The sequence below is a fragment of the Polistes dominula genome, unplaced genomic scaffold (assembly GCF_049000335.1).
Source record: "Polistes dominula isolate Pdom_NZ unplaced genomic scaffold, Pdom_raw_medaka contig_26, whole genome shotgun sequence".
Taxonomy (NCBI): Eukaryota; Metazoa; Arthropoda; class Insecta; order Hymenoptera; family Vespidae; genus Polistes; species Polistes dominula.
Window position 1 is genome coordinate 2,584,786 of NW_028300939.1, and position 26,299 is coordinate 2,611,084.

The window sequence follows — 26,299 nt, forward strand, 5'->3', positions numbered from 1 at the left end:
CATTCTCTGTTATTTACTTTATTTTACTTTTTTTTATAATAATCTAATCATAGTTTTATTCTTGTTAAATTGATTAGAAAATTCATATCAGAAATATTCTAAAAATTTAGAAATACTTAAATAAAGGAGATATAATGAATTTCAAAGTATTAGGTTGTCCGAAAAGTTCGTGTCGATTTTTGATAGATGGCATTAAAGTTGTTTTGCTAAAAAAACCTGAAAAGTTTGAGAAGCACGAAATTTGTAAGTTGTTATATTATTATATTTATTATTATTTATTATTATATATTATATATTATTATATTATTTTTATAATTATATATATAATTATATTTATTATGTAATAAATATATAACACAAAAGTTCGTGCCGATTTTCGATAGATGGCATTAAAGTTGTTTTGCTAAAAAAACCTGAAAAGTTTGAGAAGCACGAAATTTGTAAGTTGTTATATTATTATATTTATTATTATTTATTATTATTTATTATATATTATTATATTATTTTTATAATTATATATATAGTTATATTTATTATTTAATAAATATATAACACAAAAGTTCGTGCCGATTTTCGATAGATGGCATTAAAGTTCTTTTGCTAAAAAAAAACCTGAAAAGTTTGAGAAGCACGAAATTTGTAAGTTGTTATATTATTATATTTATTATTACATTTATTATTTATTATTATATATTATTATATTATTTTTATAATTATATATATAGTTATATTTATTATGTAATAAATATATAACAAAAAAGAAACTTAAATGGAGGTTGCATTTCAATCTTTCGTCAAAATTGGCACGAATTTTCAGGACAACCCAATATATATATATATATTTATTTGAATAGAAAAATTTGTCATACAGTGAAGATCTTATTCATGATAAATTCTTAATAAAACACACCGAAGTAAAATATAAATGTTAAATGAAACACGAACACATTGAAATCTGGTGACCTTTTTTGTAAATTTGACATATTTACGTTTTTCATCTCACTTATTCTATTTAAGGTTGTATATCTACACCTGTTACATCCAAGATCCAGGTCGTGAATTTGTATCTGATTCAAAAGAAAATAAATGGGAAGAAAAAAAAAAAAGAAAAGAAAAGGGTTCTAATATTAATAGAAACTAGAGCACTTTTCCAAATTAATGCGATATTATCAAGTAAGTAATAAAATTGGACTGGGTCGATCGTAACGTGGACTAAACGAGGTTGGACAAAATTAAGAATCATCCCCCGTTCGTATTTTAATGGAAACAAAAGTAAGGAAGACCTAGCTAAGGACTTTAATAGTAGATTTTAATGTCTTAACGATTAACAAAATGGACTTGCCCTTTTTACATATTCTTTCACTCTGACAACCCAATTTTCTATCTCTCTCTCTCTCTCTCTCTCTCTCTCTTTCTTCAATTTAATTTTCAACAAATCCATCTCTAACACTACGAAGTAGGTCGTTTTCCAACAAATTTAGAACGTTACTTACAAGATAACGTTTTTCAAACTTTTTGACAGCGACCTAGATCAAGAATAAGATTTTGTATTATGATCCAGTATGCGCATAAGTTAACCTCTTCTTATATAAATATTTGCCTATTCGCAAAATATTACCTTGATAAATGTCTACATCTTTCATCATGAATCAACGTCAACTTACTAAATAATAACAAATAAAAAAAATAAATAAATAAATAATCTGAAATAAAAATCAAATCTATACAGCTGTAAAAAAAAAAACAAAAAGAAAGAAAAAAAAAGAATATACTCTTCGAAAGTATGCAAAAATAAAAAATAATACACACGTGCATAAACTTTGCAACAAATTTCAAACGAATTTGATTGAAGTTGATACAAACATTCTAAATGCTATGAAAAGAAATAAAAAATAAAAAAAAATGGGAAGCAGAAAAGCGTAAAATCAAAGAATCGTTGAAGTTTGTTGAAAATTCTTTGTCAAGATGAAATCACGGGATTTCCTTTCTAGACGACGGAATTGTACGAAAACGGAATACATAGGACGAATATCCTACGCACGATCGCGTAGAACAGAGTCCTACGAAATCACCCAAGTACGAGTGCAATCACTTTGTATGCGTCTAACACACACACACATACACACGCGCACACACACTCGAACACACACAAAGAAAATACGTATGACGAATAGAATATTGAGAGGGGGAGAGAGGACAACCGATGCCGATTGGTATAAAGTCAGCTTGCACGGTCCTTCTTAGCAAGCAGTCTTCGGGGCAGCAACCAGCAAACGTCCAGACTCCAATTACCATGGATTTCAAAGTAATCCAGCGTTACTAAATTAATCCATTTCTCTTTTCTTTCTTTATCCCATTTCATATTTTTAAATCATTTCTGACTTATGAATCCTTGCATGAATTTCTTGTCCACTAAAACGTACAGAAAAAAAATATAATAATAAGATTATATATCAGATAATCTTTTACACCATATTTAATCTATATCTGTTTTTTTTTTTTTTTTTTTTTTTTTTTTAATATGCAGACTCTTGGTTTTTTTACATCTCTCCTGGCAGCCTGTCACGGAGGTATTCTGCCAGGAGCAGCCACAGTTGGACTTGCCGCAGCACCAGCCACTGTTATCAGAACAGAAAATTACGATCCCAATCCTCAATACAGTTTTAGTTATAGCGTTGCCGACGGACTTACTGGTAAATATTTCTTTATTTTCATATTATATTTTCTGTAACAATTCTATATATATATGGTTCATTTATTATCATCAAACTTGTAATCACTTATCACAGGTGACAACAAGGCACAAGAAGAAACACGCAGTGGTGATGTAGTTCAAGGTAGTTACAGTCTTATCGAACCTGATGGTTCTCGACGTATTGTTTCCTATGCCGCTGATCCAATCAACGGATTTAATGCCGTCGTACAAAAGGATCCTAGCGTAACCGTCACAAAAACTGCCGTACCAGTTACTGCATCAGTTGCACCGGTCGCTGCTGTAGCCGCTTCTCGACCTGCCGTTGCAGTTGCAACAGGACCTCAACTCATTGCTCGTCCTGGACAAGTACTTACAGCTGCTACAGCACCAGGCGCAGTAGCTCTACGTCCTCAGGTAAATTATACTTCATTATTAATCAATCATTGATCTTACTTTTTTCTACACTAACAACCAATCTGATTTATATGATAAATCTATTGAATTGATTAAACTAATAATACGAAATCGTAACCGTAACAATTTCACCGTACGGAAGCACGTGCACAAGCACGCACAGATGCCGTATATATCCGGCACTCTTACACAAAAGTTATCACGTGGATGCCGGATATATACGGCGCTCGTAATTTAAAGGGTTAAAGTTTGGATTAACACGTTGAGTGCCACGTCAGTCATAAGTGACTAACACTAAACTTCCCATTCAGGCCACGTCAGTCATAAATGACTGACACTGAACTTGTTTAACGCATACGACCACGTGCGTGGCCTGACAAAGATTTCCGTAATAATTCACGTGGCACTTAACGTGTTAAAGATGAAAAGGTTTTGAACAAAACTATGTGCCATTGAAGTAAATAAACACTAATGATAATTTTTAATTTGTAGATTGCTATTGGTGGACCCTTAATTCGATCCTCTCTCGTAAGTGGGTCAGCTTTGACAGCGCCTAATTTACTTGCTGCAAATCTTGGACTTGGACTTGGACTAAGGGCAGGATCTTTGTATGGTACGCAAGCTCTTCTAGCGGGTGCTTATGGCGCCGGTGGTGTCGTGAAGGTTCATTAGACCCGATATGTCTTCGTTCGACTCGGCTTTACTCGACGACACGACCAAGTCTCTCTCCCATCACACGCATTGTTCGTTATTGTATCGTTTGTTGTTCTATGTGTTTCTATTCGCGTCGCGATTCTATCCAAATTAGTCTCTCTCTTTCTCTCTCTCTCACATATATACACACACTCTTTATCTTTCTCTTTCTTTCTCTCTCTCTCTTTCTCTCTCTTTATCTCACTCTCTCTCTCTCTCGTCCTCTTTTCCTTCCAACCCCCGAACCTGCACAAATTTACTTTACACAATTGTATTTTACATAATTGCATAGGATTATCATTGATATTTCTCGTAAAACAATGAGACAATCTTCTCAGTACAATCTATATATATATATATATATTATGTTTTTTTTTCCCACATATTGTCACCAACAACAATATATGGTTTTTTTTTTGATTCCACCAATCATGAAAATTAATCCGATCACCTTAATTCAACCCCCGGCCCCCACCCTTCCCTTCCTTCGTCGAATTCAATCGAACTTTTACTTTGACTTAACATCAAACCTGTCCATCCATCTAAAATAATCCTGGATTTAATCTTCCAAGATAGTTGAACTTGAAGGATTCTATTCAAACTGTTCCTATAAAAGATCGTAAAGGATTATCATCGGAATGTTTATATCGTTGTTTGATTATTTTTTTTTCTTTTTTTCTTTTTTTTTTTTGTTTAAACACAAGCAGCGTTTGAAAGGACACAGAAGAAAAAAAATAATCGTGTAACAGAAGAAAGAAAGGAATCGTAAAAGTATTGTCAAAGTTTGGAAGGGGGGGGGGAAGGAGGGTTGCTTTTTTATCGTATAGAAGGGAAAGATTTTGGATTTTTAAAATTGAAGTTGATTTGTCGCGTCTGGGAAGGAAAAATAGGAGGAGGAGGAGGAGGAGGAGGAGGAAGTGGAGGTGGAGGTGGAAAAGGGGGAGGAGGAGAAGGATCAATTGGATCCATCGCACGTATTTGCTATAAATACACGTTCATTAAATATATATATATATATATATATATATACGTACGTACATATTATACATCACATAGTAACATATATATATGTATATATGTATATGTATATATACCAATGTATCAGGCTATATGATTTTGAATAATTTAACATTCTGTGACACACACGTAATGCTTGCGTCTCAACGTGCAGCTTTTTGTTTGTTTTTTCTTTCTTTTAGCATTTGGTATTGGTTCTCCGAAAAAAAAGTTTGACGATCAGGGAGATCGAGAGTTTAATGTCGAATCAGCCGAATTTGAATTAATTTTTTCGCATTATTTTTCCGTCATCGGTCGTTCCACCTTTTCTAACCCACTACTACTACTACTACTAGCACCACCAACACCAACCACAACCACCACTACCACTTACATTTACCGTTTTAGCACACCACACATCTCTTTCCCTTATTCTATTTCTCTTCTAATTGTTTTTGTTTATTTTTTTTTTTTCTTTGTGTTTTGTGTTCATTAATACATTTTATCCTTATTTTCGTGTATTTTGTTTTTTTTCTCTCTTTGCTTCTATCGAAATCATCGATTTGTCTCGTAAAATATTGCGAGAAAAATTCGTGATAGTTTTCTTTATGTATTGTTCTTGACTCGATCTATGGTTTAAAATCGTGTAATTAATTTGTTGTATCTAATTAATCAATAAAAATACTTTTATTTTACTATCCAACCCAAGCCCACTCTCCCAATCTCAACCTCAACCAAGCCTTTCAAACACCATTACCAATACGACTTAACATATGTGTAATAATCCTCATACTTTTAAGCATAAGTAAGCCGTTTTTCATGTACCACTTGCACATACGGCACGGATTATATTTACCAGTTGTGTGAACCTTGAAATAAAGAGATAAGTTTTCACGCTATATATATATATATTATATATTATATATCATTTGAAATAATTATTGTTATATCTCCCTCCTCCTCTTTTATCCTTTTGTTGGTTAACCCTTTGACTGCGGTGCACTCTCGAACCAATCCATTAATAGAAACCCTATAGGAGGGACGGGCCATGTACATTACTGGGGGACAGGAACTCGTCGTGTAGTCACGTGATTGCGCGCGAAATATTCAAACATTGAAATAATGAATTGCATTAAATACAGAGAAAAAAAAATGAACTATATTGTTAATGATAATTAAAAATTTATATTAAAATAGAACAGGTTACACAAAAAAAAATTATTATAAATTCAGATAAGAAAGATTCAATTAAGTTTGATTTGATAATAGGCAATAAGTCTGTAAACAAACGATAAGTTATAGGTTAGGTTTGTACATTTATACACTTGTAATTATTAAATGAGTAAATTAAACTTACACTTATAGAAAACTACTAAAAAACAAAACGAAACAATTAAATATAAATATCACAATAAAAACTAGAAGTATTCCAAACTTAAACTAATCACAGCCGTTAATACAGACTAAAGATAAACATGGCTGCGCAATGCAACGGAAGCTGTCCCCCGCAGATATTTTCAGCCTTGTAATCCACATGGCGCGTCCCTCCTACAGGGTCTCTATCCATTAATATGAATGGCGCTATTTTCGCATGTAAAGTCGCTTCGACTGTTTTTCCATTCGACTATTCTGACCAAAACAGATAATAATAATGACAAATTAAATAAAAATTATGAATTTTTTTCTAATTTTTGAAGTAAAAACTTCTTTAGAATAGGCAGTGATTTGAAAAGAAATGGGTAGTTCAGGCAACGAACCGGTAGATGGCGAGGCAACCGAGCCTGTATACGAATAGGCAACGAACCGATAGATGGCGAGGCAACGGAGCCTGTATACGGATAGGCAACGGAGCCCTGTATACGGATAGACAACGGAGAAACGGGCCGCTATGCAAAGGCAACGATTTTGATTGCTTAAATTTGGAAAAGTGTACTTTTTATCAGCTATTCCACTCAGAGACCATACCGGTGACCTTTATTGAAGTGAAAACTTCTTTAGAATAGGGAGTGATTTGAAAAAAAATGGGTAGTTCAGGCAACGAACCGGTAGATGGCGAGGCAACGGAGCCTGTATACGGATAAGCAACGGAGCCCTGTATACGGATAGGCAACGGAGCAACGGGCCGCTATGCAAGGGCCACGATTTTGATTGCTTGAATTTGGAAAAGTGTAAATAATAAAAATAGACGAATTTCAAATATAAAAGTAATTAATTAAACGACTATTGAAATAATTGCACAATATTTAGTTGCTATGGTATTATAGTAAAAAAAAAAAAAAAAATACAGAGGGCGTATATTTACGCCTTTCGTGTATATTGATGGATTTGTGAGAGCGTATATATACGCCTTTAGCATTCAAAGGATTAAGTAATCGACGAAAATAGAAGAAAAAAAAACATAAACAAAGAAAAATCTCGACTCGACTCGAACTCAACTTCGTAGTTCATTCGCTTTTTTTTTCTTCTTTTCTTATTTCTTTTTTTTTTCTTTTTTGGATTCGTCAACATTAAAGGACAGTTCCAGACCTCCCAAAAAAAGAAGCAAATCGTCGATAACATTTTGCCGTCTTTTTTGGGTTTTATGAATAAAATATGTTCCCTTTGGAAAAACGTCAGTAAACTCGAACACTCGATATTTGTTTCACGTTAGTCTATTTACCAATTCTATTAACTATTACTGGATTTTCTCTCTGTTTCTATTTTTTTTTTTTTTTTATTCTTTTTTCCTATCGTTAAAACGTTAAAAGTTCTTAAGTGTTCTTCTATAAGGAATCAAAAATAATAAATGAGATTAAATCAAAGCAACTGTTCAATTGAGTATTAACTTTTCGTTTAAAATTATTTCTAAAATTAATTACAATTTTCTTTTTTTTTTTTTTGAATATAAAATTAACATACGAAAAAGTTGATTGAAATAATTTCGTTAAAAACAAAAATATAAAAGATTGAGATAAAAAAAAAAAAGGAGACGAAACACCGTTGAATATTTTTCAGAAAATCGTCAACCAAAATGTCGAATGCTAAAAAAGTTTCATTTGTTATTGTCAAAAATATAAATGTGAACGATTATTATTATTATTACCAATATGTCGTGCACACGTGTGTATATGTATGTATAATAATATATAATACAGGAAGGAACATATACATATATCTATAACAAAACTAACCCTATAACTAAATATTTACAAAAAGATCAACTATTATACGAGACACGACTTCTTCGAAGTTCCCCAAACACGTTGCTTAACAAAAACGTATAAAATGGAAGACACCGAAAAGAAAGCAATTTACTGCTCCTTTTACAGTCAGAGTTTATTCAAAAGGAAGAAGTATATTTCTATCGTAGCGATTACCCTCATACCTTTTCATAAACGTGGCCAGTGTTCCATATTACGTATGTGTAATACACGCAGCTGCATTTGCAAGACAAGGGAAGAAGAATATCTCTCTTTCTCTCTCTCTTTCTCATTCTATAGAACAAAGAGTGAGTGAGAGAGAGAGAGAGAGAGAAAGAGAGAGAGAAGGTATAGGTACAATGACTCTGCTTCCCCTTGTTTAAACAGGCCCCGCAATGAGGGAAATCCTACTCAACTCGGCTCGACGAACGGGAATATATCCGAGATTTTCGGCTGGCGCACGTGCGCCTCTAAGGGACAGAAATTACTGCTATTTTTTTTTTTTTTTGCCGCGTAGTACGTTTCCTGCAAAAAACCCTTCCGAGTTCTCTTTCTCTCTCTTTCTCTCTCTTTCTCTCTCTCTATCTTTCTGTTCAACTCTGCCTACAGGCACTTTACAAGAGTATCACAAGATGACGCAACCTAACACAGAAAAGGGATTTTACATTTTTACGGTTTTCATTTAAAAACAGAGTCAATGTACTTTTTACAAAGATATATCATCAATCTGATGGATTTTCTTTTTTTTTGTGTGTGACGATAACGTTAATACTGTAATACCGTCATGAGTAGTAGTAGTAGTAGTAGTAGTAGTATTATTAATGCTTACGTAAGTAAACACGCGATAAACATAAGCTAGACGTATTAGATATTCAACTTTGTGCATCCCCTCCCCTCCTTACCCTTCCCCTTCCCACCTTCCCTTTTTGTTGTTGCATGGGAAAAGAAAAAAAGGTTTCCCGCTTTTATTTTCTTTTCTTTTTTTTCTCTCTCTCTCTCTCTCTCTTTCTCCTCCCCCCTCTTTCCCTCCCACCCCCTTACTTATCTCCTCCTCTCTTTAAAAGTCGAGGGTCATATAGCCTTTTGAGAGAATCGCAAATGAGAAAATAAGTTTGCATGCGAAGAGAAAGAGTAATACACGAACTTGTTGCTAATTGAAGTTCTCATTTGGGTATAGGATTATTGCGCACACATTTACTTAAAGACTTTTCGCAATTATTATTGTATCGTTAACAATTATTTAAAAAAAAAACATTTGTAAAGTTTTTCTTTTAAAATAGAATAAGAAAATTGCCTTGTGGGGGGTGGGGCGGGGGGAAAGGGGTAGTTATTTAACACGTTCACGCCGGCGCGTACCACCGGTGGCCCGCGCTTGACTGTTCCATCGGGCGGCACGTACCACCGGTGGCCCGCGCTTGACTGTTCCATCGGGCGGCACGTACCACCGGTGGCCCGCGCTTGACTGTCCCATCGGGCGGCACGTACCACCGGTGGTCCATCTTGGTCCAGGTTTGAACAGGCAAAAATCACGCGCCGCCAGATGAAGCGCATCTTAGATTCGAGTGCCGCCCCACAACGCAGACACTGAAAATCGACGCCGGCGTCAACGTGTTAAAATTAAACGAACAATTTTGAAACGTTCAGAAGGAATAATCAATAACTTGGTTTAGTAAAAATATAAATTTTAATATTATTGAATAACAATGTTAAGTAATTTTAAATTGTAATTATTTATAAAACTGTAATAATTCAACGTTAAAATAAATATCTTATCATCTATCGTAAATAAGCAGGATGGTGTAAACAAAAGACTTGAAATCAGCTTGGGCGCCGTATCAGCGCCACTCGAGTTGTCACTTAATCTGCCGAGTGCTAAGGGGTTAAATTTTTTTAATAAATGTAGGGTTAATTTCCATTGTCAGCTTTGTTTTTCTCTCTCAATTTTTCTTCTTTTTTCTGTTTTTTTAATTTGACAGATTACTCATTGAGACGAAGAAACAAGAAAACCATGCGTAAAGAGTTGAGTACAATGTTGCATTGTATACTCGAGAGTGAAGGAAGAATAATAAACAAAATAGCTGAAGGTAATTCTTATTTGGCTAGAAAATTATGGGAAAGATGTTCGTCGAAGGAACAATTTCAACGTGATGGACGAAAATATTTGAATTCGTCCTATCGACGATTGCCTTACTTCAAACAGATTTAAGTGTTTGATGAACATGATGCATCGCAACAAGGAATGATGGATGATGAGTTTGTCCTCTTTAGTGGCCTCTTGTAATTTTAGTAATAATTTCGAAATAGAAATTGTTCGATTAAATTCGTTTCAATCAATATTGAATAAAATATGAAATTTATTTTAAAATAGTTTGTGCTTTTTTTTCTATCTCTTTTTAAACAGGTGATAAATTGAGTAATATATCAAAAAAAAAAAAAATAAAACTATTGGGATCTGTAGCACTTGAATACGCTATCTGGTGACTAAATTCAAAATTAAAGTAGATAGGTCGAATTGTTACATCAACGTCCCTGCCAGAGATCCGAATAGAAAATAAAATTAAATATTATAAATTAATATATATCTGAAGAATTAAAAGAAAGTTAATTCCATTTTTGTAACATATAAATAGTCATTTTGTATTACAAGAAAAGAAAACAGTTTTCTGTAAATGCTTCGTCGGTAACAGTTAAACTTTCTTAACAGAGTATCTATATTATCGACATTTTCATAAATTTCATACGTAGTTCATTCTATCCCCGTCGAGTAACGATGTCGCTACCTTACACATCCTGCAATGCAAATGTTCTCTCTCTGTCTCTCTTTAGTTCCTAAAAATATTTATTTTCAAAGATATTATTTAAGAAAAAAAGAAAATCAAAATTCAAGCTTCGTTTATTTATTTTAATGAATACAATTAACGTTAGAAGAATAATAAAAAAATATTAAACATATATAATCTTTGCTTTTAAAATGCACCAATGAAAACATGTCTATGAAAAATTAAACGTTTTCCCATTGGTTAATCTTAAAAAGAATATTTTTTACGACAAAAACAAAATGTTGACTTTTTGATAAACAAAAAGAAAATAATCATTTATAATGTTGATAATAATTATTTATCTAATAATATTGAATTTTTCTAATTATAAATGCATTGACAATAAATCGAATAAAAAAGTTATCCAAAGAATTATAATTATCGACGACACAAGATGGCGTTCAATCGAGTTGACGATATCGATCATATTCGAGTTAATCGAGTTATTTCATTGGTTCACGTGAAATTATGGCTAATGTTGTAGCTTTGCTTCTAAAACATGTGTTTTTAGGTAGGATACGTAAATTGGAATGCGTGGTGTTACTAACGTTTATTGTGCGTCAGATTAATCATTTTTGTCAAATTATAACCTATATTACTAAATAGTGTTATATACGATAATAAATACAAAAAAAGGACAAATAAATAAATAACGTCGTATGTGTGTAATTAATAAGTGGAGGAGAAGAAGAAAAACAAAGTGATATTCGACGAACGAGATATGTTTTATTTATTCTAAACGTGAATAGGTTATGAACGTAGGTGGAACATATTGGCATGCAAAGAAAAAAAAAGAAGAAGAAGAAGAAGAAAATAAAGAGGAAAAGAGAGAAGAAACCGGTGTGACGACTTTCGAAACGTCTGTTTATGTGGATGAAAAAGACACAAAAAAAAAACAAAGAAAAAAGAAGAAGAAAAACATAAAAACAAAATAAAACAAAACAAAACAAAAAAGAATAAAGAAAGAGGTGAAAAGATAAAAACAGTGAAGAAGTAAAAAAAAAACGTTTATATGTGTCGCGCACGCGTATAAAAACAGACGTATTGTGATTTTGTTTTTTTCCGTAAATTAACCGCATTATTACATACACAATAACAGTTTAACAATATTCGTTGAAAAACGTAATTAGAAAAAAGTAATATGTTAAAAGACGTTTAAAGAAAGTTGACTTTAGTTGGTGTGCAATTTACATCATTGGTGAATGCTGTTTACGTGCATAAAAATATCTACTATATATATATATATCTATATATATATATATATATGTATTATATTTATGTATGTATATAGATATACACATAATATTTTTTCTGTTAAAACGTGATACGAAAAACTGAGAAAAAAAATGTTAAATCAAGCGGTCGTCGAGGCCCTTTATTCAGCAACTTATATTGAAAATTATTTGGATTGTGTGGAAAATCTACCAAATGATTTGCAGAGATATGTTTCGCGTCTTCGTGAATTAGATGCCACTTGTCAAAGTAAGTTTTATATAAATAATAATATGATTCAAACCTCGTGGCACAAAATCTCTTTCATTTTTATTACTCATATATATATATATATATATTTTATTATTACTAACTATATATATATATATATTACTATAAATTAAAACTAACTATATAAAATTACTAAAAAAAAATTAACTAAAAAATTATATTACTATAATATATATATATATATATATTACTATACATTAAAATTAACTATATAAAATTACTAAAAAAAAAATTAATTAAAAAATTATATTACTATAATATATATATACATATATTTAATACTACTAAATATATATATATATATATATATTACTATACATTAATATTAACTATATAAAATTACTAAAAAAAATTAACTAAAAAATTATATTACTATAATATATATATATATATATATATATATATTATTACTAACTGTATATATATATATTACTATAAATTAAAATTAACTAAAAAATTACTTAAAAAAAATTAACTAAAAAATTATATTACTATAATGTATATATACATATATTTTATTACTACTAAATATATATATATTTTATTATTACTAACCATATATATAATAATATAAATTAAAATTAACTATATAAAATTACTAAAAAAAAGTTAACTAAAAATAACTAAAAAGTTAACTAAACTATAATACTAAATTAACTATATATATATATATATATATATATATATATATATATATATATAGACTGTAATATAATAAGATAATATATATGTTAAATGTTTACAATATATTTATATTAATATCTTTTTTCTTTTTCAATCTAACATAGCATATTTGAGAGAAGTAGACCAACAACAAGATACCCTAAGAAATGATATAGATTCAACTGTAAGAAGAAAAGCACTTGCAAGAGTTCAACAAGCATTAATTGCTGCTCAAGAAATTGGTGATGAAAAATTACAAATTGTACAACAGGTTCAAGATTTAATAGACAGTAAATCTAGACAACTTGAAGTAGATTATCGTAATTTAGGTATGTCATCACATATACTTGTTATTTCTTATAAAATAACTCTCACTTTTCTTACAAATATTCAATAACAACATTTAATCAATAATAATAATAATAATAATAATATTTTAACACAATGTTTTTAATAGATTTTGGTAAAGAACAAGAGAACTGTGAATCCAATCGTGAATCAAATTCGAATATTAATTCGAATTCATCGACCAATGCGAATAGCAGTGAACGTTTACCAAAACGTGCTAGAAGAACAAGAACAGAAACATTGGTTGAATCAGGACATGCGATGGATATGATTGTAGTATCTGAAACAAGATCAAATACTTTAACCAGTGCTAGTAATGGTAATCAAAAGAAAACAGCAACAACTAATACAGGTAAAAAGAAGAAAAGAAAATCTAGACAAGGAAATCAACATAATCAACATAGGGAGGATACTCCACCACCATTGGAAGATGATCTTGCGATAGATCCAGATGAACCTACTTATTGTCTTTGCGATCAAATTTCTTATGGAGAAATGATACTTTGTGATAATGATTTATGTCCAATAGAATGGTTCCATTTCTCTTGTGTATCACTTAGTACTAAACCAAAAGGAAAATGGTTTTGTCCAAAGTGTCGTGGAGATCGTCCAAATGTTATGAAACCGAAAGCACAATTTTTGAAAGAACTTGAAAGGTATAATAAAGAAAAAGAAGAAAAATCGTAGCAAACAAAGTATACTACTACTTGTTGAAAACTTTTGGAACAATCAAAAAGTAATTTTGTGCAAAACAATATTATTTAATGTAAATTAGAATTGAGAATTTCATTTTTCGTATTAGTAATAAAAATAATTATCTATATATATATATATACAGGATGAGTCAAACTTTAAGTGATTGTTCATCTGAATAACTTTTACAATTTTAATGACACAAGAAAAATATATATATATATATAATATTTAAAATAAAATTTAAAGTTTTATCTCATATAACTTTATCAGTAACATCACTTTTAGATTGTAGTTTAGTATATATATAACTCATATACAGATAATTGAGACTTTTGATTTTCTTTTTGGTCTAATTGCATTTCTCCCATAAGTGTATTCTTACACCTTCCATATATATTTTCCATTTTAAATGAAATTATAATTGATCTTGTCCACATTTTATTTTCAATTCTTGTTATTCACACATTTGAATGAAAGTTGCCTTTATTTTTTTTATTATAAATATCCATATTGATTTTTCATTTGGTTTCTAAATAATCTAACATCTATTATTATTGTATTTATATATTTATGTATATATATATGCTTGCAGTTATTTAAAAAACAAATATTCTCTAAAACATTTGTTAAAATTGTCTTAGAAAGTTTGATTTAACATTTACATTGTTGATTATTAAAATCATTTTATTGAAATAGATTGAAAAATAATGTTAAAGAGAAGAATAGACAAGACAATGAATACGAGAGACTTATGTTTTGTAATCAATCAAATTAAAAAAAAAAAAAAACATGTAAAACACATTATCTGCTGATGAATAATTTAAAAACAAACAGTGTCTTCTTCTTCTTGTATTAACAATTAATTATTGTGAACATCTTACTTCTACAATAAATTGTAAAAGTTATTCAGATGATTGATATTTAGTTTAATTCATACTGTATATAAATGATACTTGACAATTTGACTTATACCACCATTGAAATTGGTTTAAATCCAAAGATCAAAAATCTAAAATTAATAATTACAGTCTCTCGATATATTTAATAACAAAGTAGTTTATAGAGAAAATGTTTTCTTAATAATTATTCTATGTAATTAATTTGTATAAGAAGAATAATGGTGTTTAGTGTATTTACATACTATTCAATTATAACAATTCTTAAATAATTATAAACGACAATGTGACATTGTGAAAATTCTTGATGAAATATTCAAATTGTTTTGTTTATTAATAATAAGATAATTCATAGATATAGAAGATATATATATATATATTATATAAGAACAATTGTTTAAACAAATTATCTTTCTATCTATAACTGGCAATATTAAAGTGGCGCAACATATAATTTTTAATAATTTTTATGACATGGAAGGGGATACGTTCTCAATAGAATTTATTATTATTATTTTTCTTTCTTGTTTTTCTTTCTTTTTCTTTTTTTTTCCTTTTTTTTTTTTTTTTTGTCGAGAATTGTAATATAATTTTTCATCTAAGTTTTCTCTTTTTGTTATTTTAAAATTCTCACATGTATCTTATTATTTATATTAATTTATCGAAAAATATTGTTATCTCTCTTTTTTGTTTTTCTTGTATATGAATAAATAAAAAATAATGTAATATCAATAATATTAATAATAATAATAATAATAGTATGTATATTAAAAAACGTAAATGAAATGAGCTGTATAAGTCTCATTATTATTATTTTTATGTTAATTATTATATTTGTTTTTAATTAATTAATTAATTAATTAATTAATTAATATATAAATCTATATGTGTAAAATATAAGATAAAAGTACAACATAAAATATAATATATTTCAGAATTTATTTGAAGACAAACAATAAAAAAAAAAAAAAAAAAACAAACAATATTATTATTATATTTTATACAAATTGTGATTACAGTTGGTTAAATTGCATTATGATTAATTATTAAAAATTGTATTTTTCCTTATTATTATTATTCAATTTAAAGTTTTTTTTTCTTCCAAAATATTTATCACAAATAAAGTAAAGTAAAGTAAAGAAAACAAAAGTCAAATATAATTTAAAAACCAAAATTATTTAAATGTATGATAAGATGATGTATATATATATATATATCTGTTTTGTTTTTTTCTTTTTCAATGACTTCAAGCATTATTATTTAATATTATATAATAATAATAATAATAATGTTTAAATAAAAATTTTGATTTAAGATTAAAATCTTCACAATTTATGTTTTAAAATAATAAACATAATTATATGAAAAATAAAATCAAATAAAATGAAATGATTAAATTGTTGCTTGAAGCCGTTGATATAAATAATACAGTATACAGTATATATATATATATAAAGTAAATGGAAACTTAACAAAAATTTTTTTTTTTCATTTCATTAATTGTTCTATCGTTCTATCGAATAGACGCAAAACAGGAATAATAATAATAGTAATAATAATAATAATAATAATATACGTACAAATGCCCTTGATTTATAACATAAATTCTATATTATCAAGTTATACAGTTCAGTTTTCATTTGTCTCTATAAAAACAAAATTATTTTCAATGTGTGTAAGAAGAAGGTAAAACTCATTTTACAACATTTTGCAATATTATAATTTCTTATTAATGTCGACACGTTGTGTTTGTTTGTTTATTTGTTTTGTTTGTTTGTAATAATACAAAAAAGAGTATTTGTACATATATATATATGTGTATTTTATTTTATGTTTTTTTTTTTTTTATTATCATCATTATTTTGTTATTTATGTTAAAGCACCTAAAGAGTGTGTGTAGTTTATTATGAACAAAAAAAAAACAAAAAACAAAAAAAAACAACAAAACCATACACGTATTTATTGTATACTTATAAATATAGATCACATAAGTTTGCTCAGTGCAGTTTTCCATGTCATTCCAGGACTACAAAATCTGAAATGATAAATTTGAAATATATTTTATAGAGAAAAATTCATTTTATTATAAATAAAGTCTTGGAATATTTCTTTAGTGAAATTATATACAATATATATATATATAAAAAAAGAATATTTGTAAAATAAATCATCGTGTGTAAGAATAATATATTAATACTAGATTTACAAATTGATCATTGAACATATTTGATTATTATATATTTATCAAATTTAAATACTATTTTTTAAAAAACTTATATTGTGCTTTTTAATTACGTAATGAAATATACGTAAATCATTAAAAAAAAATAATAATGAATAAAACATCTGTAAAATCTAGTGTTAATTATTAACTGTGATTCATTAATTATTCTTGTCTTCTGTAAAAACAAAAAACAAAAACAAACGAATATTAATGAAAAATATGAAAATGAATGAATTCATTCATTTCTATTTTAACATTGAAATTAATCATAATCATCATCATCAGCATCATCATTTTTATTATAACACTGTAAATGTTTTCTTTTCTTAATTAGTATCTACTCTTATCAAGGTATCATTAATATCTGGTTATATGTTTTTTCTCTTATATCTGCATATATACATATTTATATAAGAGTTTGAACTGTTCTTCCTCATAAACAGACAATTTTATCTTACCAATCCCCCCTCTCCCAATTGCGTGCTTTTACAGTGACCAGAGATTTTAACATTGATCGTGTAACATAAAGATTTGTTTTTTAGAAATGTAACACAAAACAAGGAGAGTTTGAACTGTTCTTCCTCATAAAAAGACAATTTTGTCTTACCATCCCCCCACCTCTCCCAATTGCGTGCTTTTACAGTGACCAGAGGAGATTTTTAACATTGATCGTGTAACATAAAGATTTGTTTTTTAGAAATGTAACACAAAACAAGGAGAGTTTGAACTGTTCTTCCTCATAAAAAGACAATTTTGTCTTACCATCCCCCCACCTCTCCCAATTGCGTGCTTTTACAGTGACCAGAGGAGATTTTTAACATTGATCGTGTAACATAAAGATTTGTTTTTTTGAAATGTAACACAAAATAAGGAGAGTTTGAACTGTTCTTCCTCATAAACAGACAATTTTGTTTTACCAATCCCCCCTCTCCCAATTGCGTGCTTTTACAGTGACCAGAGGAGATTTTTAACATTAATCGTGTAACAAAGATTTGTTTTTTGAAATGTAACACAAAACAAGGAGAGTTTGAACTGTTCTTCCTCATAAAAAGACAATTTTGTCTTACCATCCCCCCACCTCTCCCAATTGCGTGCTTTTACAGTGACCAGAGGAGATTTTGAACATTGATCGTGTAACATAAAGATTTGTTTTTTAGAAATGTAACACAAAACAAGGAGAGTTTGAACTGTTCTTCCTCATAAAAAGACAATTTTGTCTTACCAATCCCCCCTCTCCCAATTGCGTGCTTTTACAGTGCCCAGAGGAGATTTTTAACATTGATCGTGTAACATAAAGATTTGTTTTTTTTGAAATGTAACACAAAACAAGAAGAGTTTGAACTGTTCTTCCTCATAAAAAGACAATTTTGTCTTACCAATCCCCCCTCTCCCAATTGCGTGCTTTTACAGTGACCAGAGGAGATTTTGAACATTGATCGTGTAACATAAAGATTTGTTTTTTAGAAATGTAACACAAAACAAGGAGAGTTTGAACTGTTCTTTCTCATAAAAAGACAATTTTGTCTTACCAATCCCCCCTCTCCCAATTGCGTGCTTTTACAGTGCCCAGAGGAGATTTTTAACATTGATCGTGTAACATAAAGATTTGTTTTTTAGAAATGTAACACAAAACAAGGAGAGTTTGAACTGTTCTTCCTCATAAAAAGACAATTTTGTCTTACCAATCCCCCCTCTCCCAATTGCGTGCTTTTACAGTGACCAGAGGAGATTTTTAACATTGATCGTGTAACATAAAGATTTGTTTTGAAATGTAACACAACACAAGGTATAATTAAAAAATACAGAAGAATAGAAAAGGCATACTTAATGTCAGCGAGGATCTTCCGTATGACTTTCTTGAAAATTTAACCAAGATTGTTCAACAACTGTAGCTACTCTCTTTTCATATTCACGTTTATTTTCTTGATACAATTGTGCTGCTAAAGAATTAGCCGGTGAATTTGGATTTGGTTCATCCAGTAATGACTGTAACAAATAAAATGAAAAAAAAAAGGATAGTATAATCAACGTTTTCTTTTTTCTTTTTTTTTTTTTAATATTACAACAATATGTTACAAAAGAAAATAATGAAGAAGAAGAAGAAGTAGGAGGAGGAACAACTGTATAAATACATCACACATTAATTATATTTGTACACACTACGGGGTGTATTATTAAAAAGTTTCAATTTTCAAGCTGAAATGAAAAGAACAGGGACAAAACATTAAAAAAAAAAGAAAAAAGAAACAAACAAAAGGTTTGAAAAAAAAAAAAAAAGTAATAAGACTATAAAAGTGAAATAATGCATTTATTATTAAGTGTGTGTGTAATGCGTGTATGTAATGTTTTATGTGTGTATGTGTGTGTGCGCGCACGTCAACGTGTCTGTTATACGATAGCGCGAATTATATATATATATGTATATATGTATAATATTTATATGTATATATATATATATATATATATACATATATATGAATTTACGTATTGTACAAAGAGAGTACTACTAAAATCTAATTTAAAAAATAAAACTATAAATCTGCGCTTTCTTTTTTTGTTTTTTTCAAAGGTATTAATATTTTTTTTTTTGCACAGAAACAAAAAGTCAATACATATATGTATATATATATATATACATATATATATGTATATATACATATGTAATGTTATTATTTAATATTACTGATTTTTGTTTGTTGTTGTTGTTGTTGTTCATCATGTTATTTTTATCATCAAATATATCGAAATAAATAAATTACACAATTTTATAATAATTTATTATTCAACATTGTAAAAATTCGATCTAATGTTGCACATTGTTGGTTGTAATTCAATAGAGCTTCTTTTTTTTTTCTTTTTCTTTTTTTTTTTGGAAGAAACATGCTAAAAGATTCAGCGCAAGCTCCCTTGGTAAGGCTGCACACATCTCTCCTCCATCATATTCTAATGGCTGTAGAGGTTGGTTGAATCAATGCTGCTGCATTGACAGCATCTCTCATGAATAAACGTCTCTGTGACTAATCCACAAAACTCTGCTCCACACAAGCCTTCACTCGTTTCTCGTACTCGCGTCGATTCTCTTTGTACAGTTGTGCTGCCATTGAGTTGGCAGGTGAATTCGGGTTCGGGTCACTTAACAGCGACTGCAACCACATAAGTCGTATTTCGTTACAAGACAACTAATTTAACATTTGATTATTCTTTTTGTTTTTTTTTTTTTTTTTTATTGACAAAATTGTTCATGTCAATTTTTTTTTCTTTTTTTTTTTTTTTGGACAGACACCTGGTTAAAATACTATTTTTGTTTGACAATGAATTAATGACAAATCTTTCTTCTAAGACAGCAGAATGTAAACATTTTTCAAGTGCATGTCACATTTTGTTCAATGACCTACGCTAGACTTTGTTGAATTGCAACCGCTGTTAAGAGAAAATTTGAACAATTCGCCATTTTATTTTAAGAAAATAATTTGCTTGAAAATTCAAAATAAAAAAAAATAAAAAAAAGAAGAAGTTTCAACAGTTTACATTTAACAATTAAAACAATAATGAAAAGTTATTATTAATTATTGTTTTGTTTATCCATTTAATAATCTTAGAGAGGATCATTTTTTACCTTCATGATTTTTCATGTGATATCACACATAATATCTTTTCAAGTTGTTTTATCTCAGATATTTGAAATGATATAAGTTTACTTAATGTAATTTAAATTTAAAACTATTCATTTATGTATATTATATAATTTAACAACAATTATTTTGATTGAAAATTACTTTTATGTACGTGTAAACAATGTTTGTTACTTTCATGCAAATGCATTCAATTCTATTCATCATTTTTATCAATTAAATTTTGTTCGTATAATTAATTCTTTTTTTCTTTGAATACGAATCAAAATATATTGTATATTATATAAAATATATTTCTGTATAAAATTGAAAAGATTATGATGAAATAATTAAAGATATCTATCAACTTTTTGACTGCCATATTGAAATCATATATTTTACCTAAGACGCCATGACACTTTTATTATTCAAAGAATATAATAGCAAAATAATAATAATAATAATAATAAAAAATGGTAATTATTCAATAGAACACTTTTTTTAAAGTATCTTTTATATATCGGCCATATTCAAATACACTAATTTTCAATTTTCATTTAGTTTTTTACAATTGTAATACACTCTGGTTACCAATGACTACATTGTGGTGTCTTAAGAGAAACTGTGACCACTGTGGCTGGTCATATATGATCAACATGGTAGTCAAAGTGTTCAATAAATTATAATTTACCTGTATAGATGTTAAGATAGCAGAAACATCATATGTAGGACTCCAACGATTTTGTAAAATGTCAAGGCAAATACCCCCATCGGCATATACATTAGGATGAAACATCTTGCTAACGAATCTTACTGTAGGTGGCTTGTTTGGATATTCTTCTGTGAACTCTATTGTGAGTTTAAATGTACCATCCTCAAAAGGAGTATCATGTGGCCTAAAACAAATTCAAATTTTAATATTTATACTATCATTCATAATTATATTAAGATTAAATATGAATAATAATATATAGTTAGTTAGTAAGTTTGTTAACATATACAGAAGTATAATTAAAGATTAAAATTATACAGTTTTTCATATTGTAATACTTTAATGAAGCTACTGTAAAGATTAAAAACTATAATATTAATTATAGTGTTAAATCATTCGCATGTGTACGATGTTCTTACTCTCCAGTCATCAATGACTATCGTAGTGTCTTAATTTATACAGAAGTATTTTTAAAGATCAAAATTATACAATTTTTCATTGTAATACTTTAAAGAAGCTACTGTAAAGATTAAGAACTATAATATTAATTATAGTAATTAATTGTAGTGATAAATCATTCGCATATGCACGATGTTCTTACTCTCCAGTTATCAATGACTATCGTAGTGTCTTAATTTATACAGAAGTATTTTTAAAGATCAAAATTATACAATTTTTCATTGTAATACTTTAAAGAAGCTACTGTAAAGCTTAAAAACTATAATATTAATTATAGTAATTAATTATAGTGTTAAATCATTCGCATGTGTACGATATTCTTACTCTCAAGTCATCAATGACTACAGTAGTGTCTTAATTTATACAGAAGTATTTTTAAAGATTAAAATTATACAATTTTTCATTGTAATACTTTAAAGAAGCTACTGTAAAGATTAAGAACTATAATATTAATTATAGTAATTAATTATAATGTTAACACTAGATATACCACCATTTTCAATATAACTAATTTCTACCAGACCAGTCAAAATGACTGTTGTATAAAACAAAAAATACTTTTTGAGGCTTCCAGTTTTTTATGTACTCTTAAAAAATAACAAAACATGTTTAACAATAATAATTTTAATGTATAAATGAATTTATAGACATTTTTAAATAACAATACGCTTAATTATTTAGTTTGTTGGTCGCAATTTCTACTTATGTAGATTTTACTGTATTTACACTTTCCGTATACACTTTTTCTTGCATCTATTGTAAATATTTGTAGTTTTATTATAATTGCAATATTTTATTTGACAACATTTTTATACAGAAACTGGGCCACTTGTAGTTGGTATGTCAGCTTCGTGTGGTTTTTGCTTTGAAGTCTGATATTCTGAAGCAACTTCTTCTGCTAATCGAAACAACCTTTCTGAGAGATATTTTCTGTTGTATTTTTATACAGTATCCAAGCAATTTACTCTGGCTAAATGTAAAATATTGAAGACTTGAAGTGGCCATCTTTTGGAACTAGATTTCATGGTATATTTTCGTGCCATTTGATCAGAGACTTAGTTCTGTTATAAAATTATACAGTTTTAGGTCATTTCTTAACAGTTTGATCAATTTTGATGTGTTTATCTTTTGTCTGGTTTGTTCCTGTAAACACTAAGTGTGCATCCATTGGAAGACTTGAAGTGGCCATCTTTTGGAACTAGATTTCACGGTATATTTTCGTGTCATTTGATCAGAGACTTAGTTCTGTTATAAAATTATACAGTTTTAGGTCATTTCTTAACAGTTTGATCAATTTTGATGTATTTATGTTTTGTCTGGTTTGTTCTTGTAAACGGTAAGTGTGCATCCATTGAATTGGTACAATAACTTTGATAAACGAGCCACATGCTGTATTTCTTCAATTTGCGTACAATATTGCAAGAAAAGTCTTCAATTTTGTTTGGATAATTGTCCAATTTTTCCCCAAAATTTCGAAACTTGAAACAAAATTGTCCTTGTGCACTTATACAAAGTTTGCCACTTTGTATTAGTTTCATGATTATCCCAAAATCATATTTGTGTAAATAAAACATTACAGTACCCATCGATTGTTATAGTTAGCCCAATTTTATGTTATCATTGAATTTCTTCATAGAAATATGAAGCAGTCATTTTGACTGGTACTGGTTATAAGTGTCCATGACAAACATTATTTTTGTTATTAATAAATATAAACAAAAGATTAAGTTCATAAAATGTAAAAATGTATTGTCTACTTGTACCTAAAAAAAAAGTCATAACATCATTTTGAAAATCAAATGTTACATGAAGTACAAAATTTTGAATTGAAATGGTCCTGACCAATCAAAATGACTGATCTAATCTAACCAGTCAAAATGACTGGTCTAGTCTAGTCTGGTTTGGTCTGGTCTGGTCTGATATATCTAGTGTTAAAGATTAAAATTATACAGTTCTTCTTTACAATACTTTAACAAAGCTAATGTAAATTAATATTAACATACTATAAGAGTAAATCAAGTGTGAGGTTCTTACCCAAATATAACCGCATTCCATATCATAATATTATTGTCCGTAGGTGCACCAGATACTCCAGTAGGTGGATCTTCTTGTAATCTGTTTTAAACAAAATATATTTATATATATATATATATTTGATTAATTAATTACATTAACTTGTATATTTATCTTATAAAGATATTTACTATATTAGATCATTTATATATTATTATCATTACTGTAATAATTACTCTTTCGCAATGAATGCTAGACTTCTACTTGTGTGCTAGATCAATAAAATCAATGAAACATAATTTTAGCAAACTTACATAATAACAAATGTACATACATATATATATATATATATATTAGAATATTGCAACTTGAAGAAAAAGAAAAAAAAGACTATTAGATATATATATTAACGAAAAATAAAACTTGTGCCAAAATTGACATCATTCATAAAATTGTTCTAATCCTTAATTATATTTACAGTCATTAAAAATGATTGATTGTTTTTTTGTTTTTTCCAAAAATATGATACAAATTGAATTAAATTCATTTCAAATGTATTACAACAAGATTTTGATATATATTTTATTTGAATAAAAACAAAATCAAATTGAAATGAAATATACTGTATAATATATAGTATAAAATGAAATAAATTATCTTTCAATTGAATACAATAATGATCATGAATTTTTTTTGTTACGAAAGCAAAATCTTGAAAATACAAAACAAAAACTGTATAAAAATAAACAAACAAATAAATAAATAAATAAATAAATAAATAAATAGATAAACAAAGAGGATTTATTCGTATAAAGTTTTTGCTTGGTAAAATAGTAGATGAAAGAAACATTAAAACAGGGTGCACTCTGTTCACAAGCACAAGTTCCTAATAATAACTTGGTCTTCACAATGACGTTAGCACGTTGCGTATGCTCGGATTACTCGAATTCATCCTCTCCCGCGAGAACAGCAACAGCAACAGCAAACAGCAGCAGCAATAGAGGAACAAATACATAGACAATAAATACACACATATACAGTAATTGTAATAGTGTGTATTATTATTCCATTTAAAGAAGATTCCGTTATACTAATCCTAATAAATTAAGGATAATTGTTCTAAAGACACCAATAATAATAAATGAAAAACGTACAAAGTAGTAGTAGTAGTAGTAGTAGTAGTAGTAGTAGTATGAATCAAATAAAAAGAATTATATATATAATAATAATAATAATAATAATAATAAAAAGAATGTACCTCTTGAAATCTCTCATTAGTCTTCTTCTTGCAGGGGTAGACATCCCTCTGACGAAAGGGTTGGTCGCACCAAAATCGTCGAATTGAATGAATTTCTTGACAGTTTTGTAATTTAATTTTTCAACACCTCTATCTCTTTATCTCTATCTCTCTCTATCTCTCTCTCTCTCTCTCTCTCTCTCTTTAGTTTGATGCAAAAAATTAATAGCGCAAGAGTAATGAGATTTAATGAAGGATAGAAGGAAGAAGTAGAAGAAGAAGGAAAAGAAAAACAAAACGTAAGGGTTCGTAGAAAAAAAAAAAAAAGAGAGAGAAATGAAACACCACGCCACCCGATACGATTCCTCTGCTACGACTTCTTTAACTTCGGTCTCTTTCTTTCTTTCTTTCTTTCTTTATTCTTTCTTTCTTTCTTTCTTTCTTTCCTTCTTTCCCCTCCTCACTCTTCGTCACTCGTCGTAGTCGTTTCTTTTTTACAATCTCGTAGGTCGTAACAAAAATCGACTGTTTGTTCCTCTTCTCCTTTACTGCGTACAACGGCGTCTCTTGTCTCTCTCTGTTTCACTAGGAGCCTTTTGTCATACACCGAAGGCCACCCTTCTTCTTCTTCTTCTTCTTCTACTACTTCTTCTTCTTCTTCCTCCTTCTTTCGATATAATACCGTTATAGGTCGTTCAAAATGAGCTTCTTTTTTTAAAGACTTTGGAATGAACACTTCGGATTCGGCTTATCGTTATATATATATACATATATGTATATGTATATATATATATTATGTGCAACACATATAGCACGAAGCGTTAATTTTTCATCATTTTCCCCCGAGTTTAGCAATGAAGCCGCGCCAGCGCTAATACCCCCTCTGCCTCTGCTTTACGACAAAAACTTATTACTGTCCCGAACAAATCATTCGTCAGAGACTATCAAAAACGACGAACAGCTGGACTGTACTGAACCGAACTAGGTAGAATAAGAAATGATTAAGAACAGAAACTCACTCTGTCTATCTCTTTCTATCTTTCTAGTACCAATACACTATTAACTTCGCTTTCTCCCTTTGTGTGACAACCCGTTTTGCTTGCGTTATCAATCCGCCAACTTGATTTTTCCCTAGCCACAC

General features: G+C 28.8%; 3 protein-coding genes across 4 annotated transcripts; 2 read left to right on the plus strand and 1 right to left on the minus strand.

Moving 5' to 3' along the window:
* Nucleotides 1–609: 609 nt before the first annotated feature.
* CPR5 (cuticular protein 5) lies at nucleotides 610–6,725 on the plus strand. Its single transcript, XM_015330021.2, has 4 exons — nucleotides 610–2,305; nucleotides 2,528–2,693; nucleotides 2,790–3,109; nucleotides 3,602–6,725. Exons 1-4 carry the CDS (start codon nucleotides 2,204–2,206, stop codon nucleotides 3,779–3,781), a joined length of 768 nt encoding a protein of 255 aa, XP_015185507.2. The 5' UTR covers nucleotides 610–2,203; the 3' UTR covers nucleotides 3,782–6,725.
* Nucleotides 6,726–11,219: 4,494 nt separating this feature from the next.
* Nucleotides 11,220–17,566, plus strand: LOC107071229 (inhibitor of growth protein 1). The gene is made up of 3 exons (XM_015330025.2): nucleotides 11,220–12,278; nucleotides 13,088–13,291; nucleotides 13,420–17,566. The coding sequence occupies exons 1-3, from the start codon at nucleotides 12,143–12,145 to the stop codon at nucleotides 13,995–13,997; spliced, it is 918 nt and encodes a 305-aa protein (XP_015185511.1). The 5' UTR covers nucleotides 11,220–12,142; the 3' UTR covers nucleotides 13,998–17,566.
* Nucleotides 16,803–26,272, minus strand: Ubc6 (ubiquitin conjugating enzyme 6). 2 transcript variants are annotated; one of them, XM_015330012.2, is made up of 5 exons: nucleotides 25,180–26,272; nucleotides 23,943–24,023; nucleotides 21,429–21,633; nucleotides 18,951–19,112; nucleotides 16,803–16,937 (listed from the first exon to the last, which is right to left on the minus strand). In XM_015330012.2, exons 1-4 carry the CDS (start codon nucleotides 25,221–25,223, stop codon nucleotides 18,957–18,959), a joined length of 486 nt encoding a protein of 161 aa, XP_015185498.1. In that variant the 5' UTR covers nucleotides 25,224–26,272; the 3' UTR covers nucleotides 16,803–16,937; nucleotides 18,951–18,956. The 2 variants fall into 2 exon arrangements, with proteins under 2 accessions (XP_015185498.1, XP_015185499.1); XM_015330013.2 differs by lacking the exons at nucleotides 16,803–16,937; nucleotides 18,951–19,112 and adding an exon at nucleotides 19,418–20,269 and having other exon boundaries at nucleotides 25,180–26,267.
* Between the last annotated feature and the right edge of the window lie 27 nt (nucleotides 26,273–26,299).